Here is a 26,717-nt window from a genome sequence, read left to right on the forward strand (position 1 = left end):
ATTAGCTTGTTGTCTAATTAAAGCTGCAAATAGTGATAGCTTTGAGTTCAGTTCTTTCTCTTGCCAGGTCTTTTTTTTATTCTAGTGCTTTCAGCGATGATCATATCCACATGGTCTGATAACCATTTTATAACCTTGAAGTTGATTGAATAGTGTGTGTGCTCTTGTAGAAAGTGGAAGGAAATCATTAGTTTCTTTTACAGTTACCAAAGTTCACTGAATGAATGAAATTGGGTTGGACTGAAATGAAAAGTGATCCAGAAGAGTAGAACCCTTCTGTTCAGTAGAACTGCCATTACCAGTCCTTTGTACACAGAAATTTTACCACACATGAAGAGACCAAGTGTCTCTGTCTCATCTGTTATGTTTCATCCTGACAGATCTCCACTTTTATAGAGCTGCTAGATTAAATCTCTATTCAAACAGTCTCCTGGTTGTGTTTGGCAAGATATTTTAATGTTGCTGAGATGAGATCAGTAGAGCTTACAGGAGCTTAATTATCTGAGCTAAATAGTAAATGTGGTGCAGCATGTTAAACGTGGTTGGTTTTTTTGTGATCAAGTAATTGTGCTGGAAGGAAATAATCAGAAATCTGTTTCTCCAGTACATATTAGAACAAGAAAAAAGACTTTCAGTAGTTTTAAAATCAGGTTGTCTGAACCAATAATGAAATGTGCTGAAGCAGCAATGTAGATTGTTCTGCATTTATTTCTGCATAGTTTCACCTTACTTAACCACTGAATCAGGTAAATTGAACTACAGTGCTATATAGCAAAGTGTAGCCAGGCCCAAAAGCACGAATCCTGATGTTTTGAGATTCAGATACTATTCCATGAGCGACTTTTATTAAAGTATAAGATTAATGGAAACATGAAGTTCTTGATACAAATGCTGTCTATACAGCAAATGTAATGTTTTACTATTTCTAGGAAAGGTAGCTGAGAGTACTGGTAAAGGACTTCCAGGAATCTGGAATTAAAGTTGGTGAAAATTTAATGATAAAGTTAGAAAGGGGGAAGATTGAAATGTGGTGAAGTAAGAGCTGAAATGGGTGACATCACCTGCTGGACTGAACACTAGGTGAGGGTTTATTGTGTTAGTATCATCATCAGGCTGGCTACAGTATCCAAAAATAAGTATTCTGAATAAAACTGGCTGGTTTTCTTACCGTTAAATTGGGTAAAGCATGGGTCTTGAATATACTAATAAAGGTAAAAATGTCAGTAGCTCTTGAAATGATTGTTTTACATTGATAAATCTTACTCTGTGAATCTGGGTCGTGCAAGAGGCTTGAAACTTTAGTGGGCAACAGTTCAGTTGGATAGTCACACAGAAATTCTTCTCAAATAATTTGCTTGCACCGTGTACCATTACATAGCTTCAAGAAAGGATTTATTCTTACCATGTAAAATCTAGAGGAATTTTTTTCAATTTTAAAAATAAGCTCTTTGTTAAACTCCAGGCTCTTGCCTTTCAGCTGGTGTCATCCATTCAGAACACTTCTGTGCTTTGGCATTGAAAAAGAAAAGAAAAGAAAAAAAAAGGCCAAAAAAAAAAAAAAAAAGTTTGTCCCACAAACCCCTGCCCCCCAAAACAACAACAAAACCCAATGTACAAATGGTACCCGGTGAAGTTGCAGATAGATATATTGTCATTGCATATTACTTTGTCTTTTTCTGTTGTATTTGCTTGTGTATGTATTTCAAGGCCGAAAAATCAGTTACCGAGTGTTCTGTGACTGTACAGCTGTCACACGATAATGTGGGCATGATGCAACTTCATGGCATCTGATTGCCAATGATTCTGTTTCATAAATGTATATGCAGCAACTATTACCTGATGTATGTGAGGTGATGTGTACATATAGCAGCTATTGCCTAATGCTATTTAATCTTTGTCTTAACTGCTAGTAGAAATTGCTGGGGGATGAAGGTTACTAAATAGGATGACTTTTTCTTCTTGCTGTTTTGATGGTATATTTATGCCATACTGAGGCAATGAGCATGAAATCTCTAAGTCAAACATGATGTGGTAATCTGTCTACAGAAGGAGACTTGTAAGCTTGTGGAGAATATTTCTTCAAATATGAATTTATTTTGATAGGATATTATCTACCAAATGATGATGGAGAATTTTATCAGTTCTGTTACGTGACTTACAAAGGAGAAATCCGTGGCGCAAGCACACCTTTCCAGTTTCGTACCTCTTCTCCTGTTGAAGAATTGCTCACTATGGAAGATGAAGGAAACTCTGATATGTTAGTGGTGACCACAAAAGCTGGACTTCTTGAGGTTTGATACAAAAATTCTTAAAATGCTATTTCTTTTTGTACTATATACACACAACCGCAGATACTGAAGAAGAAACTAGTCGGAAAAGACCTGCATATGTCTGTGTAATGTAAATGTTTCTGGCTTGTTCTATAGTATTTGGTTGAAGTTCAGAACATTTGCAGGTTAAACAAATCAAGATGAAAAATGTATAGCACTAAGCATGGACAGAGAAACATAAGAGTAGATATGGCCCTTCTCTCACATCCGTAGTCACCAACTAACTGGAGGGGAGCAAGATAACCTTTGTGTGAAATGGTGCTTCTTGTAAGGAAAAAGAGTTATGGAATCAGTGTACTTTTATTTTTGCCCAAGTTAAGAGCCTTGGAGACTGAGCTGAATAATTGGAGGTGCCTAAGTATATTAGAGTAGTTCTATTTTATTTAAAGCAGTTTTCTATGCATTGTATTCTTTGCTAGAGAGATGTGATTGGCCTTGTGTTTGTATATTGAGAGTCAAAGTGTTTTACATTTTTTTGTTGCTGTTTGTAGGCTGAACCCTATTTAAACCCAAACAAACAAAAAAGAAACCCAAACAAACTTTTGTTTGAGTTGCTTCTTGGAAAATTGTTCAGTGCAGTTCCCTTACTTTGACATCAGACATTTTATCCTGTTAGGTGCATCTAGGCACATACGTGCATGTATTTGATTTATGGCTTTCAGAATTTAGGGATGAGAGATTTAGTACAGAGATACCTCTGGAATATTTTTGCTTTTCAGATATGTACTCATAGTACTAACATTAAATAAGTTCTCAAGTATTTTTTATGATCTTTGTTTATAGAACTGTAGAATGGTTTGGGTTGGAAAGAACTGTATAATGTCATATACTCCAACCTCCTGAAGTGAGTAGGGACATCTCCAACTAGATCAGGTTGCTCACAGCCCCATCCAGCCTGACCTTCAACTTTTCCAAGGGTGTTGCATCTACCACCTCTCTGGGCAACCTTTTTTAGTGTTTCACCACCTTCATCATAAAAGTTTCTTCCTTATGTTTAATCTGAATTTATCCTCTTTTAGTTTAAAACCTTCACCCCTTGTTCTGTTACTGCAGGCCTTACTAAATAGTCTGCCTGTCTTTTTTATAAGCTCCCTTTAGGTGAAAGGGCACAGGGCTTACTTTTCATCTTCCAGGGCTTACTTTTCATGTGTTGGTGGGGTGTAGGGTGTATGTTCATTTTTCATATTCATTTTTCTCAAGAAATTCCTCAAATACTGCTGTAGAGAGAATGTGTGTCTCTAGAGTCAGCTGTCATTTTTTCACCAAGCTGCCATCATCAGAATTACCTCTTCCACAGTTGCTGTCACTTGGGAACAGTAAAGGCACTTCATTTAAGGAAGGAAAAATTGAGGATAAATCAGGACACTGCAAAGTATGCTATCTAATGGCAGTCTGGTACTATGCAGTAAAAGAAATTAAACTTCAGAAATTTGAGAATAAGGGGAAAACTGTAATAACCTAAACGGGGAACATGTATTTTGTGTTTCTGCTCAAACAATGGAGTAATTAGTTATCCACTTGTTTGATTAGAATGAAGGGGAGAAAAATTACCAAACCCCATTATTTTCTTTTTTTTTTTTTTTTACAGTTTAAAATTGAAAAAATAATAAAAGAAAAAGAAGAGCTGTTAAAGGTGACTTCTGTTCTAGAAAAGGAAACTACACAACTCAGAGATCAAGTTGAACAACTGGAAAAAGAACTTAACCATGAAAAGCAGAGATGTGAACAACTGCAAGCAGAGAAAAAGGTTAGTTGTTTAACTGATTAAAGCTGACTCATCATGTCTATATTACTGCTTTTTCAAGAACCAGTCAAACTGTGAAAATCAGCTATCAAAACCCCTCAGCAGTTAGATAGACATTTACACTAGAATAGGTCAGTTCCTATTAACCTCCTGCCACTATTCCTTTTATGTTGTAAAATGGCTAAAATATTTAAGGCTTTTGGTACCAGGCTTGGTAGGATAATCGATGACAACTGTTACCAGATGTTTGATATTTAACTGTGGAATTCATAGTGGAAAGTAGTTGATAATTTAAAGTTTGCTTACATTAATTTAAAATGGAGGAAAGCTTTTAAAAAAGCCTCTCCTTAGGGAATAACTGCATACAACACAGAACAAAATGGTAAAAATTTTTGGTATGAAAAGCAAAGATCAACAGAGAATGCTTCTGCCAAGGTGTGTAAAGAGTGAAAAGTAACTAGTAACTGACTTTTCTTAAAAGGTTTCACAATTCAAAAGAAAAAGAAGCATAAACCTAAAAATTTTCTAAAAGTGTTAATCAATGGTGTAAATGTAAACGTACCCTAAATCAAAGCCAGCTTAATTTGAAATTCTCATGTGGTAAGGAGGAAATCTAATACTATAAAAAGGGCACCTAAAAGTTGGACCTAATCTATTTTTAAGCTGCTGCTTTTTAAAAAACCCAACTTATAGGAGAAGATTAAAAACATGTGGGAGGGAGGTGGTGACATGGACAAATTTGAAGTAATGAAACCTACATAATTTAGCTGTGGACAGCAGTTAATAGACTATTTCTAGGAACTAGTAGGTACATGTCAACAGTCCTGTGTCATACACCTTTAACAGCAATTTTTTGAGAGAACTTGAAAATGTTAGTGCTTTGTAGTATACTTTTGAACAGTGAATGAAATTGACTGGTGTGTTGGCTAAAGAGAAAAGAAAGGGTAAGATGTTGTTTAGAAAAAGGTTTTTTGTATTAAAAAATGATACTAATTTCACATGCATGGGAGAACTAGCTCAAATCAATGAGAGAAGGATATAAAATCACATTTCATTGATTTACAGATCAGAGGTTTGGTGGATAAATCTGAGTAAGCTACATAGATAATGTTCATTGTCCCTTGAGGCTTTTATTTAAAAAAATGTTTGAAAACAACTGTCAGTTCCAATCCATGTTAGCTTTACAATTCCGTTTTAGAACAATTTCTGAAATGGGATTCTGATTGCTGTCACGCAAGGATACAGTTAGACTGCATAGGAACAAAAATGTCTCAATTCTTTCTCACATTTTGTAATGAACTTCTCTAATCCAGAATAGTTTTGCCGCTAAGATACCAGAATTTAGCCAATAGAACTTAATTTCAGGAATGTTTGGGTTTGTGTTTTTTACTGTCTCTTTTTTTATCTACTGTTGTTCTGCGTTGGCCTTGTATTCTCATTAAGAGAGAATGCAGTGTGACAAACTTCTCACTTGTACTTAGCTACAAATAGACATCTGACCTGAGGCTGATGTAGCTCTTTGCCTGGCTAAAATACTATGGAAGTTTTCTAACTTTGGCAATTTTTTTTCTCTCTAAGAATTTGATGCTGTCTTATTTTGCATTTTTTTTCCTATTGTCTGTTTTCCATGTTTTAAAAAAAGAAACATATCTGCTGAGTTGAAAAAGTGTTAATTTGTTTATGTATATAAGCAGAATATAAATTGAGTGTTATTCCTGAAAATTAAGTGAGCATCAGGTGCACTAAGTTAATGTTTTAAGCACTGGAAATTTTAATAAGCAATGCTTTATATGTGGCTCTCCAGTCTTAAAGATGACTTACTCTCCTTGCCTCCCGGCCCAGTACACGAAACACAGTAGTAGATCACAGGATTATGTAATTTATGTTTGCTGGGAACATACAGTGTGTTAATGGATTGATTTAAAGGTTCCTGAGAAGCACTGACACAGCACTCAGCTGGATTTCAGTACCTAGGTTTTATTTTTCTTGTGACTTGTTTAAAAAAATAAAGCATCAACCAAACCCAAAAATCCTAACAAAACAGTCCCACAACACACCCCCCATTCCAACTAACCACTAAGACAGGTCTTACAAAACAGCTCCTGAACACAGCCCCCAGATAATCTAGTGCTCTTTGTGTGATGTGAGTAGTTGTTGCTGGCAATAAACCTAAGCAATGTGTTAATTTGGATATTTTTGTATTAGAGTATAGGGGGTAATCTTAGAAGTGATAAGTAATCAGAATGCATTTGTATTTTCTGTAATAGCAGAATCTTCACAGGTGCCTAGTGTGGGCCACGTTGTTTGGCTTGGCTTATACGTTTTTTGCCTTTGAGTGGTTGTTTTAATTAAGTACTATGGGGGCTTTTTATTTTCTTCTTTTGTTTCTAGTTCTCTTTTTTCATATGCATGTGAATTTTTAGTTATGCTTTACAAACTTTTAATACACAAAATAGGTAGTAAGTGGAACAGATGAATTTAAAATCTGTATTTTAAAAAATCTTTAACTTAGGCAAAGGTTTAACTTTTTGGAATTCTACTTAAAAAAATTGTCCAATATACTTTAGAGTGTATTAGACTAATGAACAACAATTAATAAAACAGAATAGGCCATATAAGAAAATATAATTATTGTATATACTGGATGTCATTACCATTGTAGTTTAAGGCAGCTGAACTGGATAGCAATGTATTTCTGTTAAAAGTAAAGGTAAGTTACATTGAACCCATGTGCAATCTCTTAACAGCTTTTTGTTTGTTTGTTTGTTTGTTTGTTTTTGCAAGTGCTTCCATCAGGAAATACACAGTATATTTCTGCTTGTGCAAAAAGCTCAAAAAAAAATCTACAGTAGTACAAAGCACTGTGTTTAAAAAGCAGTAATTTCGTGTGTCAAGGAAATGGATGTGTCTGTACAGGCACGTGTATTTGATCCTAATTGAGTGCAGAGCTCTTTATGCACCCAATGTATTGGCAACTAAAATTTGCTTAATACATTTATATTGTGATAAAGGAGCCCTGGAGTTATGAACCCCTAAATGTATAATATTTGCCAATCTGCCCAATTTCTGAAAATCTTTCTTAGTTTCTTCAGAGGAAATTTTATGGGTATCTTACCTCATGTGTTTTGTCTTTTGATCAAATCCATTGTTCAGCTATGTTACATTTTTGTAATTGAATTGAGCAGAATGTGGAAATTGTGGTTAGGGGTTGTAGTACCTAAGTTACCTCAGGGGTTAGGGGCTGTAGTACCTAAGTTACTTTACTTTGGTGCAGGATGGGAAAGCTCCAAGTTCCTAATTTGAAAATGTTTCCTTAAAAAACAGTTCTATTAAAATCCAAAGTTGTATTCATTTTTATTCATATGCCTTTAGACGATTTTCTTCTTTTTGGTGTTGATTTTTATCAGTATTTGTTTTCAGAAATAGCTCAGAAGTAGTTTGGATTATTGAGAAATGCTTCTGTAGCAGCATTGCTTTCTTAAAATAGGATAGTTGTAGATATGACAATGCCACAGCTAATCCCAATTAGTGCTTCCCTCCTACTCCTGATTAAGTGTCCTCTCTTCACACCTAGTTACTCTTACAGAATTTTGGGCAGTGGAACTGGTGTCTTCTCTGTCTGCTTTTTGCTGAGTTGGGGTATTTTATAAGTGGTTGGGGAAATGTTAGGAAGAGATAAGCTTAAAGTAGGTCAGTCTTTTAAGAACATGGCTTTTAAGAGTCTATTCAAGTGTAATACAATCAGTGCTCCATGAAGCTTGACTATTGGGATCTATGTATGTTTTCAGGTATTGAAAAGATTCTCATTTTTTGAGTTTTAAAAATAGGAGAGTTCCTGTGTTTGTGGCACTTGAAATTAATTGTTACAGCAGACTACAGGACTTTTGTTTGCTAAGGTGCCCTTGCTGTTCAGGAGATACACAGTTTTGTGTTGCCTTCTTAAAAGGTATTCATGTCATTTCCTACCAAAGGTAGGAGGAATAAACATCTTCAGATATAAAGTCATAATGTGCTATTAGAGTTCCTGAAACTGATCTTCTTGTAACACATTATTGCACTCTTGTCCCTAAAGGCTTTTGCTTTTTTTAGATTTGGTTAATTTTTTTAGTGCTTTATCACATTAATAAAAAAAATTCTTACTCAACAGATGAATGATTCTGCAGAAAGGATTTTTTCTTCTTGTTGCCACTGTCACAGAAAAAAAGATATTTGCAAGGCACACAACTCTGCATTAGTCAGTGTTTGCACTCACAGGGAACATGCTGTCCAGCCCCACTTTTTTAGTGTGTACTTATGGTTTATTACCACTAAGTTGTGTTAATAACCTCACCCTGCCAAAAAGATATTGTAAGATGAAGGACAAATTCAGTCTCTATTTCTTTTAGGTTGATCTTTTCCCTCTTATCCAAGGCCTGCTTAATGCAGTATGTAGTTCTTCTGACAGAATCAGTTTTGAGAGGTTATAAGTGGCCTTTCCTTTTTCCTGCCCCCAAGCATGAAAATTTCCTGCCCCCCTTGTTTAGCCTTTTGAAAAGGGCTTGCCATAGGCTTGCTGTATTTTCAGTCAGAGGAAAGCATACTATTCCTTTGCAGCAGTTTTCATGTCAGTTAAACCATTCCTACTTTTTTTTTTCCCCAGATGACATTAAAATAGTTCTTACTGAGTGTGAAGATTAAGCTTAATCTGTTACTACTCTGTGTGGGAATTCAGAGTAAATGCGAAATTATTGGAAATGTTTCAGAAATGTCACATCTTTTTCTCACAACCTTCTGTTAGTGTTTCAGAGTTACTTTGTTTTTACTAGGGTGATGTTCTCTGGTAGCATACTTTTATTTTGGATCATGCTATATATACAGCTTGCAACTCTAGCAATATAACACTGTTAAAATAATGATGTAGTTACACACTGATTTTTTTTCTTAAAAAGATGACACATTAAACATGATTACAGAACTGCTTCAGGTTGCATTTAATATTTCAACTTTTCCTTTGGTTTACTTTCGTAAGCTGGTACATAATCAGTGTGTTGAATAACATTATGCTGCTTTTATATGTATATACTTTGCTTTTTAAAAATTGAAGGTAACAAACTTTAAAAAAAATGGAACAAAAGCTTAGTATGTTTTTATTTAGAAAATGATAATGTAAATATTTCTAATCTTCATCTTAGAAATTATGAATATAAAATGTTTATAGCTTTGTACATAATGAGAATGCTTTTTGGTCTTTGTGTTCCCATTTTTGTGTATACTTAAGCCGTGTGTAAGGTCTGTGGCAGCAGTGCACTTGCCTACTGTTTTAAGATTCAGTCTTACTGTGCTGAAGAGAAGCATGTAGTAGTCATTGTGTGCCTTTCATTGGTCATTCCTTTGATACTCTGCAACCATTCAATTTTATGAACGCTGGTTTTGTGCTTTTGTAGAGAGCAGAGCTTGCAAAAGATGCTTTTGCAGTCATTGGTCTCCCTCTAGTGGGGAGAGGGCACTTCTAAACTGATTTCTTTGATGTGGCTGGTGACAAGTCTTATTCCTCTGGCAGTAGTTTCTGTGTTTAGCTTGAGTCAGAAGCAATGGATTTGAAAACTGCCTGTTCATCCTTTGATCTTGTGAACATTTAAATAGTGTTTCTGTTATGATGCTGGCATAAATTGACGCAGAAGTGAATTTACTGACTTGATAAACTTGTTCTTTCATGCTTTTTGTAAATTTAGTTTACCATTTAACTTTTAAAAAGTGGGCTTATTCATCTGTATGATGGGGAAGTTTAATAAGGCATCCATGTAAATTCACATTCTGCTGACAAGTTCTGCCTGCACAGTAGCTTTATTTATTAGAGAATTTTATTCAAATATCAGGGATTCATTTAAGCTGGCTTTTGATGCCATTTTACAAGGGGAGTTTCTCTGCTTAGTGAAAAAGGACTGTTGTGCAGTGTGATAATGAGTAAGCCCTGCAAGTGCCCAGTTCAGCCTGAGTGCATAGAAGTAAGTGAATCATTTGTTTTTTCAGTGTCTCTTTAGAATAGGCCCTGTTCATACTGTTCAAGTGTGCTGCATGTGTGAACATCTGATGGTCAGGAAGATGCATTGTTTTAGGGGAAAAAACCTCCAAAAATTAGGTGACAACATACAGTCCAAAAGGCCCCCCAGCCCAAAAAGCAAACCTCCCCCCAGTTTCATTTAATTTTAGAAATAAAAAGCAAACCTCCCCCCAGTGTAATTTAATTTTAGACACAAAAAGCAAAACCTCCCCCCAGTTTCATTTAATTTTAGACACAAATTAAACACTCTGAATTTGCTCAGGTTGGTACCAGCAGTTACAGCACCCTTGGGTACTATAAACATCATATGAAGAGAAAACCCTGTTTCATGTTTTTTTTGACTGTTCTGTGTATGAATATTTCTTAAACTGGGCAATTGAAAATTATTTCACTGGAAAATTAAATAATAACTTGAGATATTCTGCAATTCAAATTATGTATTCATGGAAATGACTTTGCAAAATCAATAGATTATAGTGAAATTATATCACGTTTTAAGAAATTTACATTCTGACATATAAATACATGCTGCAAAATCATACCGTGTGTAAATGCTTCGGCTGCCTCCTGCAAAAACTTGCATGTTTGTAGTCTTCATGACAGTAATTGAGTGACTGATGTAATTTATATGAACTCTTACAGACTTAGAACTTAGTTTTGTAGTTTTGATCACTTTTACGATGTTAGTTAAAGTATAAAGAACTAACACTGTGACATCTTAGATTTTCGAAATTGACTGCAGTGCTTTTTGGAGCAGTATTTCTATTACAAGTCATAGTCACAAGGATAAAAACTTAATGCCATTGACTTTGTTTGGAGTTGGTTTGCTCTTTTACTTTACTGAATACTTAAATTTTTTTTAGAAAGAAAAAATACAACTTGAGGTTTCCTTTCAGAGCTTTCATGTTATGTGTTACGGGCAGACTTGGATTTTGCACTGGCTGCAGTGGTGCTATATTGTGTTCATCATTTATACTCAGAGCTCCTTAAACAGAGTATGATGTCAGACAAGTGTTTCATATGATTCTGTTGGAGCTGCTGTGATGTCAGTGGAATAAAGAAAAGGCTCCTGCAGATAATTGATCTAAGCCCCCTAAATTTTCTGTAGGATATCAAGTATAATGGTTCCTCTGACGTTGAATTGCATCCAGATTAATCAATCCAGCTGAAAGGTGGTGCTGCTTTCTTTTTTGGTGGTTTTTTTTTTTTTTAATTTTGGTTTTTAAATATATTGCCTTGTATTTAGTGATTTGACCTCTTCAGTGTGAGCTGGATAGCTCATTTTTGACTTCTCACCCCTCTTCATTAGTGTATGCATTCTCTAAAAGGTGAAAAAAGGGGCTGCAGATACTAGCCATTAATCAAAGGTGAATGTTTTAGGTGTTGGGATGATTTTGAAAAGGTTGGTATGGAGTTCTGCATGTTATGGCTGACCATTGCTATGCTGCAAGGTGTCATGTCTGGAAATCGTCTTGGATTGTATTTTTCAAGTATTTTATTCTCTCTGCTGGATCTCTCTCTGCCTTCAGTATGTTTGAAAAATGTCTTGTATGTGCTAATCATAGGAAGGGGATGTCTGTACCAGTCCATTAACCAGACTGTGCTCAGCAACGTTTTGCTGCTGTTGTAAAAATCCACTAGAAGTAAGAAATAAGTAGAGAATATGTGTTGTTCTACATTGTTGAATGTGGGGATTTTTGCCATGGTTTTCTCTTATAAAAATGAGAATCTAGAAACATTATGGCTATTCCATTCTCAAATGAAAGATTATTAGTCCTTTTGCAGTGGAAATTTATTTATTACATGGATTTTAAACCTTTTTCAAGGATGACCCCAGACATGATCTTTGCATATCCTTTGGGTAGAGCTTATAATAGCTTTATGAAGACAGTGTAACGTGGAATTACTATAAAATTATTTTTAAAATAATCAGTCTTAAATCTTCTGCCATTTTAGAACAGCAGTAAAGATTTTGGAACCGCCATATTTCTTCTTGTTCCCTATCTGAAGGTACATCAGTATTTTCAAAATGGAATTTTGATGCTAGGGGAATTTACCTTACAGCTCATTGAATTTTTGTTGTTTCATTTTACTAATGAGACTCCTAGTAGTTACAGGAATTTTTGTTTTGATAAATTCGTTTGCAGCAGTAAAGCTGATTTAAGTAATTTTTGGTTGCTTACTCTTGACCCTTGTGGTGCAGTTTGCTTCCCACTTCCACCCTTATGGCTGTTGCAACTCTAGGGAAGGAGATGGGGGAGCTGCATTTGTAACTGGATTAAAAATAACATTAAAATTGTTGAGTGTTTTTAAACCAGTTCATTAAAATGATTCATGCTCTTGCTGTGCTTTTTTTATTCCTCTGTTAAGAAGGTGGAAGAAAATACATAATATTGGTAGATGTACCGGATAAGATAAATGAATTAAAGCAATGATTACAGAAAGTAATTATCTTCTTTGTAAGAGGGTTTGTACATTTATTTGATGTGTTTATTATATTCTTCCCCTTTAGACTCCTTCTAAACACAGTTGACTTTACCTGTAAAATAGTCTAAGAGCACTCATTTTAAATTTTACAGGCTCTGAAACCACTGTAACCAGTGTATGGAACTAGGGATTGCTGCATCTAAATTGAATTACTAAGAATTCTGTAAAATAACAAGTTGTCTCTAAAAATTAATCCTTTTTTTTTTTTTTCTTTAAAAACTGTAGGGCTTTAGTTGTATCTAAACAAGTTTATTAGGTGAGAATCTGTTAAGTATGGAACTTGTGCATTTTAGTACCATGTCCCTTTAGAATAACTAGCAAAGCAGCATCAATTGTAATGCTGTTTGTGGAGAGAATTTTTTTCAGGCTATTAATTCCTTTTAATATATGTTACCTTTGGCAGCCTGTTTGAACTGTTTGTACAGTTTGTATATATAATGTATCAGATTAAATTCTTTTGAAGGCACTTGGGTTACAACAGTTACAGTTATACCAAAGTGGTGTTTAGAGAAAACACAGATATGCATTGAAATAGACTTTTTACTATACTAGGCTTTCAAAACAGGGGCAAGTAATTAGTCTCCACTGCACTAGGGGAGGACAAGCAATTATAAAGTGTGTTGTTGCTGCTGGTTATATGGCAAGTTTTACTCGGAATACTAACTTTAATTAAAATATCCTGCCCTTGTTATACCACGTATTTGTATTTTTGGTTGCAAGAAACTGATAGCTCTTAAAAAATAAAGACTTATGAAAGTTATGGGTTATCTTCTCCAATGCTGTTTTTTAAAAAAAGATGGCACATTCATGATCCCTTGAAATTCTTTTTTATATTAAGACATTCATTTATATTAAGCCATTCTGAGTTCAAATAGTAGTAATATATTAGTCCTTTTCTTTTATGTAGCATATATAACAAAAATAAAAATCTACATGCTGATTTAGTGTGTAGAGTGAGTCATCAGCTACATTTGCCACTCCTCAATTCAATACTGCCTACCCCCCCCCCCAAAAATCATAATGCTCAAACTTCTGTTTAGTTGCTTGTAAAAGTGAGGCTTAATTATACTTGTGAACTGTGTATCTTGACAATTAATGACTAAACCCAGTCCTCATTATATTTTATTGTACTTAAAACATTGTTTGTTAGGTTGGAATTTGGTCAGTAGGGGTTCTTTGTAAAGTCTGGCTGATGTGTTTCTCTTGATGTTACAGTACAGTCTTGTTATTTCAGGACATTGAGCTTTGTTTAAAAGTGAGTAGATGAAGCAGTGCTTTAATCTTCCAAATCTAGAGCAGAAAGACAACTTGTACCTTAGTAGCTACACAAACACTCCTAAGTCATGCTGTAGTTAGGTATGTTGGTCAGTCTGTCTTGACCTTGTTTTATACTTTGATTCATATCACTGTCATGGTTGGTAATAAGCTGAGCTTTATCATACTTTAATATCAGAAAAAGGTGGCATATTATCTCAGTGTGTGTGATTTACTTAAGTGCTGCTTTTTTATTTTTTTCAACAAAATAGTTATATTGAAAAAAACCCCATTTTCAGGCTTATTTAAGAGAAATTGACTTTAAATGACTGTTTTGCTGCAGTGGAGATGGCACTCAGCTGTCCATTGCCTTAGAACAATATGGACATTATTGTAATTAGATAACAAATGGAGTACTTAACAGTGTTTTCCCATCTTGTATTTGTCAGTTTTCTGACAAAGGAATCTGTTTTGGGTATTGTCATTATCCTCTGTCTCAGCTTCCATAAATCCTACAATGGTTACATGAGCTTCCTTGAGCTATGTGAGAAGTTCTGTATGTTCTAGATAGGAGAATGTCATGTAGTAACCAGCTCTAAATCAGAATTTTGTTTTGTTTTGTTTCTCCTTTTGCTTGCAGTTGTCTTTACTGAGGTTTGCTACTGTGGTGTAACTGTCTGGAAAAATGCAAGGTCTCTTTTTAAGTAAAAGCAAGTACAGAGAGAAATAAAAGTTCTTTGTTTTCTAAGCTAGACAGTCAGTGGTTTGTTTGCCTAAAGGAAATAGGCAAAAGATAGGAAATAATATGTTTATTCTGTACTCTGAAGTATTTGGTAGGCTCTGAATAACTGAATGCTTGTGCTCAAACAAACTCCTTATTGACCCCTTATTAGTATATGAACTGTGCATAACAATATTCAATATATATTTATTTATGTATACTTGAAATGGGCTAGTTATACATTTTAAGGAAGAGAAGAAATCTAATGGCCATATTTTGGCATTAATTCAGATAGAATGTTTTACTTCTGAAGAATCACATTCTTAAATGGCATCTCTTTGCATTTTTTAAAAAGGAAAATATTCAAGCATCAGAAGATTTTAAAAGGGAAAATAATGACTTGAAGAAGAAGCATGATGAGGCTGCTTCAAAAGTTCTCCAGCTTGAAGAAGATATCATGACTGTTACTCAAAAAGCCATTGCAAAAGAAACTGAGTTAGACAGGTACTTAGTCTTTTGTTCCTTACCTTCCTTATTTTACTTCTTTCTCCCCAAAGGTGTTTTTTTTAAACTAAGAATATTTATTATATGCATGGATCTTCTGTATTAATAGTTCTGTACCATTAATTCTTCAATGTTTTAGTCTGAAGGACAAACTGAAGAAAGTGATGCTTGAGAAGGAGCAACTTGAATGTGTGTTAAAGACAGAAAAGGATGAAAAAGAAGTTTATAAGGTAACTTTATTACATGTACCTGTATACACTGGAATGAAGTGGTTTGAAATAAAGGTAATAATGTTTTATGGAGAAGTCTAATAAATTGAATTTGTTAAGGAAAAAAGGAAATGGGTAACTTCTGTGAACACATCTTTAAGGTACTTATAGATGTTCTCGTATAAAAACGAATGAGGAAAACAGCATCTGAATTCTCAACCATGTTATAAAAAGGTCTCTAAGAAGGAGAATGAATCACCAATTTATTAAAGCTCAGACTGAGTTACAAAAAATAATAGATTCTAGTGAGAAAATTCTTCAGTTATACAGTGCATCACCCAGTAACTGATCATCTTTAACACACTTTTTCATAACTAAAATACTTCTTAGTCATTTAAATTCTCTCTCCAGACTTTGTTTTCCAAATCCCTCTTCTTGAGCCTTGTATATAACACTGAGAAGCTTTAGTAGATTCTCTATCGCGTTGGTTTTTACTGGCATGGCCTATTTCTTTTTCTGGTATTGAGAGACATTCATATATAGAATAAAATACACTGCCACCCTCCCTCCCCCCAAAGCAGAAAAAACATCATATGCTAAAATAATGAAATCCATAGGTTGTGTGAAACAGATCAAGTGTATTTAAAACATTATTTCTGTTCCTAGATTATAAAATCTCAAAGCATCTTTTACAAGCATGGAATCCCTTTGTAAATAACACAGATCCTCTGGTCTGAGTGGAACACTACACTTGAGTGTAGCAGCTATTTTGCATTATTGTAGGCAGAGTTGTTAGAAGTAGTTTGCTGTCGTTGAAAATTAATATTCCTGATGAAGACCTGTTTGCTTAGATGACTGTGGGCGGTTACTACTAGAAGTTTAATTTCTCTTTAGTTTTCTTCAAGTCATTTCTCTTTTGCTTGTCCTTAGTTGTCCAGCATTTGGGAAGAGAGGAGTGAGTTCTGTATAACTTAATGTGATGTGGAGAGAAATTAGGGCTTTAACTTCTAACTGTAGAGTGGAGCTGTTGTTAGGTGACCATGCTGAAATAATTTTAGCCAGAAAGTCTGGGCTAGAGAGCAGTGATAATATCAAATATTTAATTTTTCTCTTTACCAGTTCTAATCTGCCTCAAATTAGAATAGATTAGAATTTAGTGAGCACATAAATAGATAGGTGAACAGTAGTTCTAACGTGGAAAAAGTTTGACATGTTTTAGCATCATTGCAGATACACTTGAAGAATGCAGAAATAGAAAACACCAAACTAGTAAAAGAAATCCAGACGTTTAAGAATTTGGATGCAAACAAAGAAAACATGATATCGTACTATAAAGAGGAGGTTGGCAGATTACAGCTTTTAATAGCTGAAAAAGAAAATATGAAGAAAGCTATTTTGCACTCCTCATCAGACAAGGTAAGAAGTACTCAATATAATTGGCCTGATTTGAGTAAACATATCTAATGTTGTATCTGCTTGACAAAAGAAAGGAACAAAGAAGTTGAAGAAATCACCAGGGTATAGGCTAAGAGGCATGAGGATTATGATGTTTTCTGTAGATGCAAAAATGGTGAAAAGACTGAGATCTGTTCTAGTTTTGCACCTTTTGAGCTTGTTGAGGCCTCACATGATGAACTGAGATTAACTATGTGTGGAAAGGTAATTTTTGAGTTCAGTAAAAGTGGTGTGCTCCTGCATTGCCTTTAGCTTAATTAAAAATAAAAGGAGGCTGAGGAAAAAGTTTGTAATGTAGCTGCATTGAGACTGTAGAGGGTGATGGAGAAGAAAAGAGGAGACATGGAATGATTGCTGAAGGACTTGTTAGGTTGAATATGCTGTTGAGCTGCAATACTGAAAACTCTGCAGTGACAGTAGGGTTTTGAAGGAAGAGGTGCCTTAGTGTGCCCTGTGGCAGCACTGTGGTGTAACAGGAAAGTGAAATTGCTGAAGAACTCATATTTATGCCGTCCGTGGTCCATGTGGGTTTGCTTCAGACTTACTTCTAGTTGGATGCTATGTATGCCTATACTGGGTTTGTGTAGGTTTTGGTTGGGTTGTGGCTTCTGTGAGGAGTGGCTTCTGTGAGAAGCTGCCAGAAACTTCCCCTGAGAGCCAATACCAGCCAATGCCTGACAGAGCCAATGGACCCATCACTGGCCAAGGCTGAGCCTGCAGGTGGTGGTGGTAGCACCTCTGGGATAACAGATTAAAGAAGGCTATGGGAGAAGGGGAAACTGTGTGAAAGAAATTGCAGCTGAAGAGAAGATTGAAGACATGAGAGACAGAACTCTGCAGACATCAGGGTCAGTGAAGGAGGGCAAAAGGTTCCAGGTGTTGGAGCAGCCCATGGTGAAGACCCTGCTGAGACAGGCTGCCTCCTGCATCCTGTGGAGGACCCCATGCTGGAGAAGGTGGATGTGCCTGCAGAAAGCTGTCACTCTGCGCTGAAGCAGGTTTGCTGGCAGGACCTGTGACCCCACAGGGGATCTGTGCTGGAGCTCTCTGTTCCTGGAGGACTGCACCCCATGGATGGGATCCTACACTGGAACAGTTCATGTGCAGCCTGTGGGAGGGATATGTGTTGAAGTTTGTAGAGGAGTGTCTCCCATGGGAGGGGACCCTACACTGGAGCAGAGGAAGAGAGTGAGGAGTCCTCCCTCTGAGGAGGAAGGAGCAGTAAAGACAACATGTGATGAATTGACTGCAGCCTCCCTTCCCCACCCTGGCTGTGCTGCTGGAAGAGAGGAGATAGAGAATTTGGGAGTGAAGTTGAACTTGAAAAGAGGAATTGGGGTCTGGGTGTTTTAAGATTTGGTTTTATTTCTCATTATCTTATTCCAATTTGACTGGTAATAAATTAGATTAATTTTCCCCCCAAGTTGAGTCTGTTTTTGCCCGTGACAATAATTGCTAAGTGATCTCTCCATGTCCTCATCACAACCCACAAGCCTTTTGTTATATTCTCCCCCTTATCCAGCTGAGGAGGGGAATTGTGGAGTGGCTTTGGTGGGCACCTGGCATCCAGCCAGGCTAAACCCACAATAGAATAACCATTAGGTGTTTTTTCCTGATGTACATCATCCTCCATTTCATCCAAAAGGAATGCAGTTTCTGCGCCCTGAGATTGTTCTCTGATCTACAGCGTGATAGGCAATAATGAAATTTACTGGGAGTTTTGCTTTACAAATGTGCTCTTGACCAAATTAGAGAGTTAGTTTAGACATAGCCTTTGAGGCCAGCATGGAAAAGTCAGATTATGCAGGCATCTTTCTGGTGTATCTTGCCAATCTTTTCACAGCAAAACAACTTGGATCTCAAAAGACTAGAAATTGTTTTAAAGTAATATGAGTTACGAATATAATATTGAAGTGGAAAAGTAGTGCTGTTGAGAATGGACATAGAGTTTAAAAAGGGCATACTGTCTAGCTTTAGGTTACATCTTATTTTAGTCTCTTTCTTGCTTTTTTTTTTCTGAATGTGTTAAATTACTACTGTGTTTTTATTTTGAAAGGAGTGGCTTTGTATCAGTCTGAAGCAACCAAACATTTATGTCATTTATTAATCTTAAATTGCTTTTGGTGTTTCTGGTAGGATCATTAATATTTTTATCTCAAATGGTGAAACTGCAGATATTTACTGAAATATGTTACCATTGTATCGTCTGCTGTAAAAATAGCTACGAGACAGGACTCCCGGGCATTTCCTTGTCTATCTATCTTCATAAATGGTTACAAAATGTATTAGTATTCCTCTGGACTTATATAATATTAAAAAAAAATTAACAAATAATGGACTAGAGATAGCTGAATTTATGTCTGAACTCAAGAATAAGATGATTATGTCATCAGGGAGCCTAGAGGCGGTGACTACTATATAGTAGCTTCTTTAAAAAAAAAAAAAAAAAAAATTGTAATCCTGGCCTTCTTGGAGGAGTGAGAGGCTGGTAGTTCAGCTTGGTCAGTTGGCTCTTGGGTTGCCCTGTGTGCTTAGTGCTACATGCAGCAGCTTGCTCTTCATTACTGTTTGTTCTCTCTTCCTTCTGGACAGCTTGTTGTGCAAGATCTTGGGAAATAGAGCTGTGAGAAAAACATCCCAAAGCTGTTTTACAGTGTTTTACATCAACCAATTGTAGGCACTGTAAAACCTCTTGCTCTTTTGATACTTTCAGTGTGTTTCTGTGGGATGAACTTTGCTTTTGATGCTGGAGTCCTACAATGATAAGAACAGAGATATGGAAAACAGATTTTTTTGGTCATACATTTAAAACTGAAGCTGAAATTCCAACAAAAATCCAGAATTGAAACTTCTATCTCTAGTGAAACTATTTCACTACGAAGTAAAGTTTGCCTTTATTTCACAGTGAAATAAATTTGCATGTCATTGCTGGCAGAGAAGATAAGTGGGGAAAGTAGTGCTTGTGTACTGAGTCCTTGATTTAGTAATTTTGCACAAGCCACCAGGAAAATGTCGCTTTTTCTTTCAGATGTTGCTAATCCCTATACCAACCTTTATTTAAGCTTTGAAATAAGAAATTATGAATTCTGTTCCATCTCTTCTCTTTCCTAGGACGAGGCAAGTATTTTGAAAGAGCAGCTTCGGAAAGCTGAAGATCAGATTCAGGCTAGCAAACAAGAAGCTGTTCTCATGTCAAAAGAGCTGAGTGATGCAGTAAATGTGCGGGACAAGACAATGGCAGATCTTCACAGTGCACGGCTGGAAAATGAAAAATTCAAAAAGCAACTTGCTGAAGCTTTAGCTGAACTCATAAAAATCACAACTTTGAAAAATGAGCAGGTAAATTTTTAGTATTGAAGTTTATCTGTATTTATAAAATCTTTACTGGGAATAAAATAGCTTTCTGGATGATTAGTGCAAATAATTACCAAATTTTCTTTCAGCATTCAATATACTACCTTAAATCAAGTGCATGTTAGCTGATTTGGAAGTTTGGTCAGAAAGGAGGTTTCTGCTCTTACTCTCCACATTATTTTCACAGAATAATGCAGTATCTATGTTATTTTGAATCCTCTCCCTGTCTTAATTCTGTTAAGTGAACCACAGTAGCATTATATTCATTCAAATAAGAAAACATATTGGTAGAAACTTGGGTTGTTTTATAATGTTCTTTTGTCATTCATAGATTCTGTCTGAATTCTTATAAGTCCTTCCAAAATTTGTAATCAAAGTTAATTTGCTTTAAGTACTTATAAGTATAAAAAATATTAATGTAATGGAAACTGTCTTGACCTTAGTCTTGGATAAAAGTATAGTGAGCTAATATATGTTTCATCGTTTTGATTAAAGTTAGCTTTATCAAGGGTCTTTAGTGACTGCAACTCTATTGCATTTATTTGCTGCTAGGATTACTGTAATGGTGTAACTGTTAGAAGAAAATATATTGACCTGAACACAATTAAAATAGTACTGTAATATTACTACACTCAAAAGAGCTGTTATATTTAAAATGTCAAAGAATTACATTTTTTTTTAAGAGTTTCAGTTGTGTTTTGAAATGTGCTTTGAAATGTGTCATGAAAGAAGTAGCAAGTCATCTGAATGCTTCAAATTAGCAGAAAGTATCTGAGCATGGCCTGTGTCGGGTTGCTGGATGTGGTTTGTGTAGCTTGTGTATCGGTGTAGTGGCTCAACGGAACCACTCCCAGGTGAAACCTAGTGAGTGCAAGGGAATAGCTGTGGACTGTGCCCTTTTGCTTTGTGGCTATACTTGTCTGTAGGATAGCTGGAACACCCCCTGGAAGGTGTTCAGACTTTTCCTATGCATTCAGACTTTAGATACACATTAATGAACCCATAAAATAGGAATCTTCTTTACCTGCCTCTCGTGTTTTACCAGTGCCTGTTTGCGTCCCTCAGTGTGTCCTGCTTGAAATGAAGTTCAGTTCATGTTCTGCTTCTCTCTCTGCTCTACTGCTTGTGCTATTCCTTTCTTTCCCACAAAGAAAACAGGAGCTTCAGTACTTACATGGAGCATTATGCTTTTTTAATTGAAAAAAGACTTTTTAGGAAATAGTGGTTTTTGAACAAAAGGGACAACAGTTTCTGTTTGTTTTTTTTTTAAGGAAGCTTCAAATGCAGTGGAACAGGAACTGCGCAGAGAAGTTGAAGATCTGAAGCTTCGTCTACAAATGGCTGCTGACCATTACAAAGAGAAATTCAAAGAATGTCAAAAACTTCAAAAACAAGTAAACAAGTTTACAGAACAGGCAGTAAGTAGAATGGGATAAATTGCACTTGCTTTTTTGGTAACATTTCAAAACCAATTTAATTTCCTTCTGTGAAAAAGAATGCTTTAAAAAAGGATTAAAATGTGTGGTAAGCAATGACTCTTCACCATTTCCTTTCACAAACCTGCTTGTGAAAATACTTCTGTGATTCTCTTTAGGTAGTTGTCCAAACCAAGCATAGAATTTATAGTAGCTGGTGTAGAAGCCTAGTAGAGTTTGGATGAACCTATAAGCATTACATTGTTCAAGGAAGAACTGAAGCTGGGAAAATCCGTAATTACTACCTCTGTCTGGTACCACCACAGAAAAGCCCAACAAAAAACCCCAAGCCCAGAAGTGAGGAAATAAAAAATTTGAAGTAGGGTTTAAAAGACGAGTGGGGAAGAAGTCTCCACAGCACAATATGGAGTTGTATTCCATATGTATTTTGTAATCTTAGCACCCTTCCAAGATCTGTTTCATGAAAAAATGAATCTTTTGAATGATGATATAAGTCTTAGGCCACCTAGTAACTGAACCTGTCATCCAATTTCAGATTTGAGTGGCAGAGTTTTCAGAATTTTATAAAAATTAGAGTTGGAGAGGAGCTCAAACAGGGAAAAGGCCTGTGTACAATGGCAAGATACATAAATATGGATTCTTAAGAAAACCAGACTTAAGTATTTCTCTTATCCACAGAACATTGCATAAAAAACTCATCTTCTCATCCAGAAGGTCAGTGGTGAATGAGGCGTCACATCAGAACATTCATGGCTTTTCCTTAAAAGTCTTCCTTATCTTTGGCAATGTTGTACATTTTGCAGCAAGCACCAGATCTTACTGCTTTTGCTCCAGAAGTCCAGCAGACATTTCTGATACAGACTCGGTTTTTCTAATGGAGTACTAAATTTAAGTTAATGAATTTAAGAGTAACTGATTCTTTAGAAAATGGGATTTTTTAAATAATTTGCTTAGAAATTACTCTTTCAAGGGAAAAAGATCTTCATCAAGTAAGATGATAAAAATCATAGTCTGAAGCCATTTCAGTCTCAGTAGAATTAAATGTTTTTTGTGTATTTATTGTTACTCACTGTTTAAATGAATGGTTCTGTCTAATTCTGGAGCAAATGATACATTTTGCAAGATACTTTACTTTGTGCTTTGGCTTTCATTTAATCAAGTACCAAAACAAAATTTCTTTTCACAAAGAAAACTGCAGGGCATCAACAGAAACTGACAGATGCATCTAACATTGAGACAGCTACTGCCGTCCTTACAGACAAAAAGTTGTCTGCATCTCCAGGTATCAACAGCTTAAATTTTGTCTGCCTTTATAAGCCTGAAAGTGTTGTCTTTGTGAAGTAGTCACTAATAGTATTTGTAGTATAAAGTAGGTGGACTTGTTCTGTTTAATTAAGACATTAATTAGAGATGTGAAGATTGAGTTGAATATTTTGTCTCTTACCAAGTGGTAACAATCATAAATAAGTTCATGTATCAGTTTTGTTGCTATTTTTTAATGTCAGTAGAACTGAACTCTTGAATTTCTGCTTCATGGTTAACAGAGATGGTTTTGCCAAGCTAAGAAACAGTTTATTAAAAAAAAAAAAACTTACTCAAATTTTCAATACGAGTATAATACCACAGTAATTTTGCAGTCATGTTATTATGACTATCCATTACAACATTCTGCTGTAAAATCCATCTGCTGAAAAGTTCTGATTATGGGCAAGGTCTGACTGTTTTCATTAATTTTTATAGGTGTAGTGGTTTATTAGAAAATCTTTATAATTATTATGAACTATTAAGATATTGCAACAATAATATTCTAAAACTTCAATATGTAATAGGTTAAAACTAAAGAAGAAATCTTTCAGTATGAGGCTGGTGAGGCATTGGAACAGGCTTCCCAAAGGAGTTATGAATGCCCCATTCCCTGGGGTGTTTAAGGCCAGGTTGGATGGGGTTCTGAGCAGCCTGGTGTAGTGGAGGGTGTCCCTGCCCAGGGGAGGGGGATTGGAGCTAGAGGATCTTTAAGGTCTCTTCCAGCCCAAACCATTCTGTGGTTTTATCATTCAGTTTAAATTGATAAATGCCAAAAAATGCTGATTAGCTTTTTCTGTGTTATTTTATAACTGACAGATTCTTGCTGTCTGTAAAGACCAAAGGTTGTAATTTCTATTAGTTTCCTCCTGTCTAAAGTAAATTGAAGTGTTTCTTAAAACATAAAATCTCAACAAGCTCAGTGATAGTGTGTGATGAAGTAGTTTGCTTGCTACTTCCATGTTTTTATGTAAGAATAGAGTATTTAGAATGATAGCATACGTATTTTGGTGCTTATTTTGTTTTCTTTCTTGGGAAAGTACTACATATGTGTGTATTTATGTTGATCTTCTCTTGGTGGGAGAGAACTGAACACAGATGTGCCAGTATGGTTGCTGATAGTACATAGCACATACTGCTGATTTTGTCCCTGCTTTGGATAACATAGAGCACTCTGATTTTGATGCACACTCAGATCTGGGCTGTCATCTCTCTTATACAAACTTTATGGAAGAAAAAAAAAATCCATGTTCTTGTTTTTTTTCTTCAATGTTCACAGTTAGCCCCATTTCACCTGACATAATTTCGGAATCCGTGGTAAAGGAGCAAGTGCGTGAGATGAATAAACAGATTGCTGAGAAAACAGAGAAGTATAAGAAATGCAAGCAAATGTTGGCAGTAAGTAAACAGCTGCTTTGGAAAGCTGAACAAAAAGTAGCTGTAGGTGCTAGGCCTTAAAACCACAAGGCCTACCCAGCTGAGTTGTCTTCCTTGTTTGTGTGATATACCATGATTATGGTAGAAATCTTAACATTAGAAAATACTTTTTTGTTCAGTCAGCTCTTGACTGTGTATGGTTTTAGAGGGTCCAGACAAGGAAAACCAAGATACAGTAAAACAAATGTCCACATGCTTAAGGTTTTAAATACTTTCTGTTCTTACATTAAGTGTAATTGCTCTTATAAATCAAATACAGCAGGTTGCTGTAAACCAGCTGATGTTTGGAACAAGCGTGGCAGTGTTGATCTGATACACTGTCCAAAGCAAAGTAACTTTTCCCTATCTGCCTGTCATGGCTTTTACAGTGTTTTCATACCCGAATGGGTTTTGCCAACTACCTTGGACTCAGTCATACAGAGAGGCATTTATTTGGTTGTCTCCACCAAAGTTGGCACTTGATTTTCATTTAACCAGTTTGGATGTGTGTATGATGATGGAGTATTGCATCAGTGGCACTGGTGAAAAGTTCAGAACAGTTTAAGAAATTCTGAGTGTTGTCTTGTTTGTCTTCATTTTGTGTCTTTGTTTTATCAGAATGATACTGTTCTATTTTAGTAAGTTTTCCAGGATGTAATAACTGTCCTGTAATTTTGTTCATGACCCTGTCCATGGAGAGCCTGCATTGGCTTCTGCTGGATGTTTATTCCATAGTGATTTTTGAAGAAAGCTTTGCCTGTGACCTTCTGGATGAAAGATATTTAGATTGTAAAAGTCACTTGGGAAAGGTTTTATATTGAAGTGAGGTACTTAAAAGAATAACCATGGTTAATAATATTAGGGTACAAAGAACATTGAAACTGTGAAACTAAAGAGGAGTATCAGCCTGTTGAAAACTCAAGGAAAGAAATGCCTATTGAGCATAATTTATGCAGTGTTCTGTGGTTCTGACCATTTCAGAGTCTTGAGTCAGGCTTGTGGAAGCCATTTGTAAATAGTCTCATTTTAAAAGCATGGAGTGACATTTTTGGGGGTGGGAGGGAGAATCTCTTAAGACTGTAAATATTTCATACCATGGTATAAACGGTATAAATCCTACTTTAGGATGAGAAGATGAAATGCAGTGTTTATGCTGATGAATTAGCTAAACTGGAGCTGAAGTGGAAAGAGCAAGTGAAAATCAACGAGGGTATAAAATTACAGCTGGCAGCAATGGAGGATCAGTATAAAGTAAGTTACAGGTTTTGTTTATGACAACGAATGAATGGTTACCTCTTCTTAACGTGGCTGCTTATTTCTAATAGTTCAAGTGATGAAGAACTTTAATAAGGAAAGCACTCTAAATACGTTTTTGCTTTAAATACAAATTCTGCTCTTGAAGAAACAATACAGTCTTGTAATGATTCTTTTAAAGTAAAAGAGGTCTGCTAAGACCTACTATCTGCTGGCCATCAGTCTTTTAATACTGTGGATTTAGACAAACCCCTAAATGATGTAGTCTTGTATTACAGGGAAAAAAGTGCAAAGGATTTCTAATTTCCTGCTGCTTACTGGAATACTAACAGGAAGATTGATTGGTGTGTTTGTCCAAAATTTTGATATTTTATATTGGATTGCCAGTGTAGTAATGTCTAATGCATTTTATCTGAAGACAGTAGAGAGAGGGAGGAGTGATCCATTGTTTTTAAAATCATGCAAGAACTTAATTTGAAGAACCTCAGCTATAGTCTTGGTAGAGTGATGTAACACATTCACTAGAAAGTCAAGCATAATGGGCAGCTTTAGCTTACACTGGTGGGCCTTAATCTTTGAGGTTATGTGATAGTAATGCATATGCAGAATTTGTTTTTTAGGTCAATAGGGATGAGATAAGAGCAACAAATGTTCATGAGACCAGCTTTTCCTAGTGGTTCTCAGTCTGATGGTGATAATACAGTTGACTCTCTTGCCTGGTTTTGCCCATTGTGATGAAAAATTATTAAACTGAACTGTGACTGTATTAGTTCTACTAGGAGCCCCATTTTATTAGGAATTACAGCACTTTTTATTTATGAAATGCTGAATTACTCTGCAGTTTATTTCAGTATTCCATAGGCCATCTTTTTCTGACACTTTCCAAAGCTCTAATTTCAATTTTATAAAATGTATGACTCTTTCCAGTTTATTTTACTAATTAGCAGTGACCAGTTGCCATGCATAATATAATGTGAAGTAAGTTTAACTTCTCAACAGCAGGTGTAATAAATAATTGGTTCCACAATTGAAAGCATTTTGTCTGCAATTAAAAAATCGCTATAATTCAGGAGGGTGCAGGTGGTAGAGAAAAAGTGAGCTTTCCTTCCCTGTCAGGAGATTTTGCTCCATTGACCTAAACTATGAGAAAGAATTTCAGAACTGAAAAAAATTGATAAGCAGTTATGCCAAGCATTGAGCTTTGATATTAG

The 26,717-nt window shown here is 35.6% G+C and overlaps 1 protein-coding gene across 5 annotated transcripts in view; it reads left to right on the forward strand.

Annotated features, from left to right (window-relative positions):
- TAX1BP1 (Tax1 binding protein 1) overlaps positions 1 to 26,717 on the forward strand; it is a 56,826-nt gene that overhangs the window by 18,059 nt on the left and 12,050 nt on the right. For 3 of the 5 annotated variants that reach the window (XM_059845555.1, XM_059845538.1, XM_059845546.1), the window contains exons 4-13: positions 2,104 to 2,291; positions 3,919 to 4,077; positions 14,932 to 15,080; positions 15,220 to 15,310; positions 16,520 to 16,705; positions 19,856 to 20,083; positions 21,370 to 21,516; positions 22,723 to 22,816; positions 24,116 to 24,234; positions 25,378 to 25,503. In XM_059845555.1, coding sequence (XP_059701538.1) covers positions 2,104 to 2,291; positions 3,919 to 4,077; positions 14,932 to 15,080; positions 15,220 to 15,310; positions 16,520 to 16,705; positions 19,856 to 20,083; positions 21,370 to 21,516; positions 22,723 to 22,816; positions 24,116 to 24,234; positions 25,378 to 25,503 — 1,487 coding nt within the window. The remainder of the gene's footprint in view (positions 1 to 2,103; positions 2,292 to 3,918; positions 4,078 to 14,931; positions 15,081 to 15,219; positions 15,311 to 16,519; positions 16,706 to 19,855; positions 20,084 to 21,369; positions 21,517 to 22,722; positions 22,817 to 24,115; positions 24,235 to 25,377; positions 25,504 to 26,717) is intronic. The other 2 variants (XM_059845565.1, XM_059845573.1) reach the window with 2 other exon arrangements.

This window comes from Haemorhous mexicanus, chromosome 1 (genome assembly GCF_027477595.1).
Source record: "Haemorhous mexicanus isolate bHaeMex1 chromosome 1, bHaeMex1.pri, whole genome shotgun sequence".
NCBI classification, from domain to species: domain Eukaryota; kingdom Metazoa; phylum Chordata; class Aves; order Passeriformes; family Fringillidae; genus Haemorhous; species Haemorhous mexicanus.